Source organism: Sciurus carolinensis, chromosome 11, assembly GCF_902686445.1.
Source record: "Sciurus carolinensis chromosome 11, mSciCar1.2, whole genome shotgun sequence".
In the NCBI taxonomy this organism is placed as follows: Eukaryota; Metazoa; Chordata; class Mammalia; order Rodentia; family Sciuridae; genus Sciurus; species Sciurus carolinensis.
The window spans coordinates 14072445-14080563 of NC_062223.1; the positions used below are offsets into that span (position 1 = coordinate 14072445).

The following is an 8119-nucleotide window of genomic DNA, read 5'->3' on the forward strand; positions in this document are numbered from 1 at the left end:
TATTTCATATTTCAAATTTTTTCCTGTCTATGGTTTGCATCTTCACACTCATGATATTCTTGATTTTAATAAATTCCAACTTATCGATCTTCTCATTTATCATTATTGTTTTTGTGTGCATGTCCAGTTTAAGAAATCTTTACTTATTCCAAAGAAATAAAGATATTTTTCTTATTTTTTAGAAGCTTATTTTACTTTTAAAATTTAGATCTAGGACCCATTTAGAATTGATTTTTATGAATGGCATGAGGGAGGAATTAGTTTATTTTATTTTCTGTGCCAGTATCCAATTCTTCTGGAACCATCTATTGAAAAGAACATTATTTCCCCACTGAATTGCAATTGGGCTCTGTCATAGCTCAAGTGACTATGTGAGGGTCTCTTTCTGGGCTCTTTATGTTGTTCCATTGGTATATTTGTCTATTAAGACTATGTTTTCTGAGTTATTGTTTTATACTATGTCTTGATGTCTGGTCATTTTAGTCCCCCAACTTTGTTTATCTTTGAGTTTTTCTTGGGTCTTTTAGGTCCTTTGAATTTCCATAGGATGGTTAGAATTAGCTTGCCAATTTCCTCTCAAACAAATTGCTGAAATTTTGAATGTGATCCTATCTAATCTATAGATCAGTTTTGGAGAAGAATGACATTTTAACACACCGAGCTTCCCAATCCATGAACATAGTATACCTCTTCATTTACATGGACCTTCTTTTAATAGCTCTGTAGCTTCCAGCATTCTTCTTCATGGACATTCCACCTCTAGCTCCCATTGCTCTCAGTGTTAGAAAGATTAAACTTGCAAATTCAGGGTAACTCAGTCAACTTCCATGACTTCCGATTCACAAGTCCTGTACTTTGTGGCCTCTGCTGAGGTATAGGTTGATCTGCCTGGTCTCTCAGTGGTGGACACTGTTCCCACTTGTACTTGCTCTAATGCTACAGTCTCGTATGATCCACACTGCACACATCTGGTCACTGGCCCCCCGGAATGCATGGGGGTACAGGGCTCTGCTTCCAGGCACAGTTCCAACCATTTTTATATGTGGCCCCATGCCATCTGGACACGGACCATCTCCAGGGGACTTTCAGTTTCCTCAAGTTCCAGCCTGGGTTTTGAGGAAATATCCTAGTTCTTTAATTCCTCCTAACTAATCTGTGGTATTTGGTCCCCACGCAATTAATTAATTAATTAATTTATTTATTGGTACTGGGGATTGAACTCAGGGGCCCTCCACCACTGAGTCACATCCCCAGCCCTATTTTGTATTTTACTCAGGCACAGGGTCTCACTGAGTTGCTTAGCACCTCACCTTTACGGAGACTGGCTTTGAACTTGCGATCCTCCTGCCTCAGCCTCCAGAGCTGCTGGGATTCCAGGCCTGTGCCACCATGCCTGGTCCCACACAATCCCTGAGGGACTTAGCAGAGGACAGTGGGCTGGGCTGTGATCCCAGACTGAGGCTAACCTCCCTCTTCCTTCCCTCTCTCCTTCTCTTTCCCTCCCTGATTTCCTCCCCCCTCCCATCTTAGGACCTCTGATACACCTGAGACAACCCTTAGAAGTTCCTGCGGTTATGAAGTAAGTCACTGAAATGAGACAAGCTTGAAATTTAAGCCACACGGTTTATTTTCCTCTGTGGTATGGATGAGACAAATCATACGCTGGGACCTGTGGATACTGGGCTGGAAGTGTCTCCATGTCCCTGGGAGATCCAGATCCCATGGAAACCTTCAGGGACATCCTTGTTCCTCAGGGAGTGGGGGTCAGGGAGGAGCACAGAAAGGCACAGAAGGGTCCCTAGCCACCCTGGGAAGGGAGGCCACCTTCACTGTGTACCACTCCATTCTGGAACATTCTGGGTTCTGAACTTAATGAACTTCTGAAGACCTGTGGGCTAGGCCAGGCCTCAGTCTGAGTCTCCAACAAGGTCAGGATTTTACCTAATGAGCAGAGAGAAATGCAGAGCAGCACCAGGGGCATCCCTGGAAGGGTGGGCAGGGCTCAGGGACTGAGGGGCATGAACCCTGGATATCAGCCTGGCATCTTTTAGGAAAGAAAACACTGGGGAAGGCTTCACTCAGTGCCAGGATATGTGTGGCGTGAAGGGGACAGCTGGGGAAGGCTGCCCTGTGTGAACAAGGTGGGGTGGGGAGTCAGAGGAGAGGGTAAAGGCTGGACTCCAACCTGTGAGTCACAGCCGGCTACTCTGAGGACTCCTTGGGCATGTATGCCACATTGTCATAGGCAGGGGGCGGGGAGGCTGCTGGGCTGGGGATGTCGAAGTCTGTGCTGAAGGCATTTGGCAGGAAAATCACAGACTGCGAAGAAAAAGAACCCCGTGAAAGTCCTGGAGGGCTCTGGAACCTTCGGGGGGTGTTGCAGTAGCACCCTCTCGTGGGCACTCTGAGAACAGCGCCCTCGAAATGAATCCTGCCGGCGTGAACAGCAAGCGCTGAACTTGTCATTCATTCAACTAAATTTCAGAAAACATTTGCTGGGGCCAACTACGATCCAGACACTGGGAAGACAGCACTGCGCAGAGCAGACAAAAATCCCCTTTCTCTAGAAGCTGAGCCTCCTTGTGTTCTCTCCCGACTGTCCCTGTCCTGACTGAGGACTTCGTTCAGAGGAACCGCCAGGCCATAGCTCTGGCCTCCAGCCCTGCACTGGACAAATCCTCCCGACTATTTCCCTGAGCCCAGCTCACTCCCCTGCTCAAGACGTCGGTAGCCTCACCCCACGCAGCAATCCCCAGCTTCATTTCCTGCCCAGGCAGCCTTCGCTCTAACTGGTTCCTCAACCTCGAATGCTCTCCATCGCCCCCTTTTTGATTTTTCTGTCCTCCATTTTCTCGGAAAATAAGCTCAACTTCCACCAGAGTCACGCTGCCCCTTCCGATGCCCGAGTCTGCTCCTGGAGGGTCCCTGGAATCCCAGCCCAGGCTTGCGCTCTGCCTCCGGGCTCCGCGCCGCCGCGGTGCCGGCGCCCCCCTGTGGCCACGAGGTGAACAGTCCCATCCTCATCCATGCGTAAAGGTCATGGCAACGCAGTCCCTGGACATTGCTTCCCAGAGGGAAGCGGGAAGGGGCGGAAGGCAGAGAGCCTTCCCCACCCCAGCCCTCCCTAGAGGCCCATATATGAGTTCGCGGGGGGTAGGAGTACTCACCGTGTTGGCTTGGGCACGTGTGGCTTGGCACCCAAAGTGGGTGGCAATGACTGCAATGAAGAATTCCAGGATGGTAAAGATGGTGAGCACGGCCAGATAGCCCCTGCCCACATCCTGGGGACCCAAGTCCACAGTCAAGGCGAGCCAGGCGTTCTATGATGAGCACCCCACCCCATGGGAATACTGGTGCAAGGGTGCCTGGTGGTCAGACTGCACCCGGGGCCATGCTTCCTGCCGCCAGCCCCGCACCCCCTTCACCCTACCAGGCTGCCTCTGTTCCCCTTGATGCCCACTTATGGGGTAGGTCGTGGGGTCAGCGCACTTATGGGATCTATCAGGACCCACAGGTCCGTCAGTACCCTGGGGCTGCAAACTCACTTCCCGTCCCCTCCTGGGTGTGGCTCTGCCACCCTGGGGGCATCTGACCACGCACCCAGTTAGTGACACCAAAATCCATGAGCAGAATGGCCGTCCCAGCAAAGGCCCCCATGGCGCTGAGAATGTTGGTCCCCAGGCTGCTTCTCACCTGCAGGACAGAGAGACACGAGGGGAAGGACCAGGGGAAAGAGGCAGGGAGGACGAAGGACAGGGCAGCAGCTTGGCATGCCCGGCCTCCCCCACCCTGCCTCCATGGCCATGGCACTGTGGCGGCAGTGGCCACCCTGCCCTGCGCGTGTCGTTTTTCTTGGTTGTTCTCCTTTCCTCCTCTTCCCTGGGCCTCAGGAGGATGCCCTGCTGCTTCCCTTTCCTTCTGGAAGCTGCTAGGGAGGAGGGCCTGGTCACCTTTGTGGCCTCCCTGGGCAGGGTTTGCAGCGGGCCTCTGCCTCTGTCTCCCTGTGGAAGAGCCCCAGGTGGAGGCTATCCTAAGAGCTGTCCACCCGCCATGGCCCAGCATGGCTGCCTGCTCTCCCAGGGCACCTTCGTGTGTCTTTCCTGTCTCCGAGTGACTGCGAGCACTGCATCCCTGGATGCCCACTTTCTACCCTGGGCTGTATTTCGGAAGGGTGTCCTGGCTCTCCTGTCCTGTCCTGTGCACTTTATGACTGGTGGCCTGGGGTTGCCCTGTCTCTGGCTCTTAGCAGATGCCCAGGAAATGCTTGTTGAATGAGCTGAGTGAGTGAGTGACCGGGAGGACAGAGCTGAGTGGCATCCAGCCTTGGCCCTCTGCCCCTGGTCCCCCAGCTCCACCCCTACTTACCAGACAGCTGGTGTGGTTCTTCTCGGCTGCCACAGAGAGGGACCCAGAGATGATGAACTGTGTGGGAAAGAGGGGCCCAGTGAGGCTTCAGCAGGGCCACCGTTCAGGGCCCATCTTGGCAGGACTCTGTGCAGAAGCCACAGGTGCCAGGGAGAGGGCGGCAGCTGCTTCCTGGCCACCAAGCTGTCTAGGCACCTTGGAGTCTCTCTCAAGGGTCTAAAGGGGTCTGTAAGGGTCTGTCCCGGGAATTCAGGCCGTCGCTTACGAGGTCAGTGTCTCGCTGACATTGTATCCCGGCTTCATGAGGAAGACGTTGTTCCTTTCAAACCTTCACTTAGCCAGCCTCTACTCCGTCCAGCCTCTACTCCGTCCAGCCTCTACCCTGTCCAGCCACGCGCCAAGGACACGACAGCTGGAGACCGACAGGAATCCGGCCCCGCTCGCCTGGGGCTTATGCTCCAATGGGGCAGCATGAACACTACAGGGAGTAGCGATGAGGAGCCACTGGGGTACTTGATGTTGGAGGACAGGCAGGAGAGGCCTCTGAGGTGCGGCAAGAGGGGCAGAGTTTGTGGGGTGCAGAGGCCGGCTCCGGGACAGCTCGGCTAGGCCGTATCACGGCCCACATGCCGTGCAGCTGTCTCACGGTGGATCTAGGCTGGCTCTGTGGCTGGCTGAGCTTCAGGCAGGTGGCAGTTCACTGCAGCGTGTGTGTGTGTGCACTCTGCTGCCACGCTGGAGAGGTCCAGGGACGGGTGACGGGGAAGACCAGAGGGAGGCTGTGAGGCCCAGAGGCCGGGATTACAGGGAGCCAGAGCACTAGGAGGGAGCCACCGCAGCTGTCCAGACAAGGGTGCCCCAGGGTGGTGGGGTGGGGAGGGGAAGCAGGCAAACTCTGGAGGGCAAGCCCATGGCCTGCTGGTGTGTAGATGAGGGGGTGGGGTCCAGGGTGACCTGGATGTTTCTGGCTTTGACAACTGGATGGATTGGGGATGTCTTGCCAAGAGGAGGGGAGGAATACGGTTGGAAACAGGGCAGGAATTGAGTTTAGTTTTGATTTATGGAGTCGCCTCTTCAGCATCAAGTGGGAATGTCAAGATGGCGCTGGAACCGACCAGGAAGCTGAACCCCGGAGGGAGGCAGTGACTGGCTCAGGGTCACACAGAGAGGGAGTACCAGCCGGAACCACATCCCAGCCCTCCTGTCTCCTTCCTTCTGTACCAATAAGGACTCCTTCGAGCCTCTGAGAACAGCTATACCTGTGGCAACGTGTAATTGCAATGTAACGATCGCAGGTCGAGGCTGTGTGTCCTGCCTGGGTCTCCTGACCCTGGTGCCTCCTGAGCTTGAAGAGCAGGTTCTCATTTTGATTTTTCCCTTCCGCCACATTCGAGTCTTTGTGAGGCACAGTGGGTGACAGAGCCTGGCAGGAGGGCACTCAGAGAAGAAAGAGACGCCTTTTTTTCTTCCTGTTGTGATTTCTCCTGTAGCGTCTCCAATTTCCCCATATTTTCCTCCAATTTTGGGTCACTGGGAACCACGGTTTCTCCCTAGGGCATGGCCAGTGACCATCCTGCTCTAGCAAAGAGGTGTCAGCAGTTTTGGCCCCTCTGGGTCCCATTTTTTGGGGTTTGGGGCTCTTGCTGGAGGCCGCCTGGACAGGGGAAGAAAGCCGTGTGCCTGCACTTGCTTCTCCAGGAGGCCCTGGTGCCTCTTGGAGGGGAATCCTCACAAATGATAGTCCCCATCAGGTGCCGAACTCGAGGGTTAGTCATCGGCTCGGATCTGTGTTCTCTCTTGATTTCCCCAGCAAACTGTGGAAGAGTCAGGGCTACTTCTAGGAACCCCCTTCTTAAGTGAGGATGTTGAGGCTTGAGTTTAGTGACTTACCTGAGGACTTCATGATAACAAGCCTGGGGACCGAGATTCAGACCCCACTGGCCCGACCCCAAAGTCTTGGCAAAGGCGCCAACAACAGCGTTCACTCTGCAAACACTGAAAGGCCCCTGCCTATTGGAGATGATAAGGAGCCCCTCACCTGGTCCTCCAGCAAGGGTGGGCAGCTGGCTGTGGGGTATGGTCAGCGGACCCGGCTCAGGGCTTTCTGAGCTGGTCAGACTCCCGGATGGAGCTCATGGAAGGCTGGGTCCTGGCTCTCAGAGGGAGCCAAGGGGTTTCTTCTGCAGGTGGGTTTGGATGTGGGGTGAGCCTTGGGCTCCAGGTGGCACAGGGGTTGGGATGTGGCCATTCCCCTTCATCCCACCCTCTTTCGGGCAGTCTTTTCTAGCTGTTTGCTGGAACTTTTCATATATAGGTGCCGACAGGCTCAGGTGTGGGGTCAGGAGTTAATTTAGGCCCTGGTTCTTGTAGGAAGTGTTTTGGCCCCCAGCTAGGAGGAAATGAGCCCAGGACAGTAGTGGGGGTGAAGCAAGGGCCCAGGCGAGACCGAGCGGGACCCCCCAGATGGCCCTGCACTCACGCAGGCTCCTCCCCAGAAGGGGACGCCGCTTTCGATGAAAAGCATCCCCAGGTGGCCGCGGCGGGCCATGAGCAGCACGCTGCCGAAGCCCAGGTGGATCAGTCCGATGAGGATCTGCGCGGTCTGCGGGAAGCAGCGGGGACTCAGCCGGGGGCCGCCGGCTCCGCGCCGCCCCCTGCCGGCCAGGCAGGAAAGCGCAGCCGGCCCTGCCCACCCAGCTCAGGGCCGCGACTGGCAAAAGAAACTCAGATTCCGTTCTTTTGAGGTCACATCATTATAACAACTATAAAAGACAGTTTTAAGAGAAAGCCAGCTCCCCGCAGCCTACGGGACCCACAGGGCAAAGAACCCAGCGGGTTGCGTCTGCTTCGTGATCTGATCCCTGGCTCTCCAGGGTCGCTCTGTGTCGCTATCTGGTTTTCCTGGTCTCAACTCGATGGCTCCCAACACGGCCCCGACTGCCTCACGTGCCCTCCTGTCCCCTGCTGCCTGCAATAAACATCGCCTTGAGCATCTTTCTCATTTCCCCATCTATCCCTCATCCATCCCAGTTTGGGTGGGACGTGTCCACAGAAGGCGAATGCCTTGTCACATCAATGACAATGGGGAAAGGATCTTTGTCTCTCTGTTGCATCACCCAGACCTCCCTAAGTATCTGACCGCTGCCTGCTGCCCCTTCCCAGGTGCTGGGTGCTCACTACCTGCCCAGCACCTATGCCTCTGATCTTCTGGATTTGCACCTCTTACCCCTAAAGCTTTGGGCTCTCCGGTCAGAAATGTCTCCACCGGACGCAGGTCGGGCTGTTGGGCGGCCCGGGGCGCTTGCGCCCCCAGCGGTGGTTCCTCGAACTGCACGATCCCTGGCGGCTGGCACATGGAGGGCGGCAGGATGGCGGGGGGCTGGCGGAGGCCGCTGGCGTTGCTGGGCGGGATGACCACGAACACCCCATTGCTGGCGGGAGGTGCGGACATCGTGCTCAGGGGGCCTGGGAAACAAAGGCTCGGGAGATAATAATGGTACCGGTGGTGGTTACACATCTGCATAAGGCTTCTTGTCCTTCCTTAGAAGCCAGGATGCTGCCCAATCCCTGATCATACTGAGGAAGCGGAACATTACAGAATGGAAGTAGGTCCCAGGTTAAGCGCTTACAGGTAAGCCTGGGACTTGATTTCAGGTCTCTTTGATGTCAGAGATGCTGCTCTTAAACTCTTTTGCTATATTATGTGGAAGGACATCCCCCCTTCCTTTATTTTTGTTATGCTGGAGATCAAACT

At 55.1% G+C, this 8119-nt stretch overlaps 1 protein-coding gene across 2 annotated transcripts; it reads right to left on the bottom strand.

The window, feature by feature from the left end:
* Positions 1–1687: 1687 nt before the first annotated feature.
* On the bottom strand, positions 1688–7828 carry Ms4a15 (membrane spanning 4-domains A15). 2 transcript variants are annotated; one of them, XM_047519516.1, is made up of 6 exons: positions 7592–7828; positions 6845–6967; positions 4366–4422; positions 3601–3693; positions 3168–3281; positions 1688–2319 (listed from the first exon to the last, which is right to left on the bottom strand). In XM_047519516.1, exons 1-6 carry the CDS (start codon positions 7814–7816, stop codon positions 2203–2205), a joined length of 729 nt encoding a protein of 242 aa, XP_047375472.1. In that variant the 5' UTR covers positions 7817–7828; the 3' UTR covers positions 1688–2202. The 2 variants fall into 2 exon arrangements, with proteins under 2 accessions (XP_047375472.1, XP_047375471.1); XM_047519515.1 differs by lacking the exon at positions 6845–6967 and having other exon boundaries at positions 7592–7816.
* Between the last annotated feature and the right edge of the window lie 291 nt (positions 7829–8119).

What these genes read in the sequence shown, in the direction of transcription:
- Ms4a15 (XM_047519516.1), bottom strand. Translation starts at nt 7,816, where the DNA reads ATGTCCGCACCTCCCGCCAGCAATGGGGTGTTCGTGGTCATCCCGCCC. An exon ending in GAGAGCCCAAAGCTTTAGGG is followed by an intron (nt 6,968 to 7,591) that starts GTAAGAGGTGCA and finishes TGCTTCCCGCAG; the next exon opens with ACCGCGCAGATCCTCATCGG. An exon ending in CACGTGCCCAAGCCAACACG is followed by an intron (nt 2,320 to 3,167) that starts GTGAGTACTCCT and finishes TTTTCTTCGCAG; the next exon opens with TCTGTGATTTTCCTGCCAAA.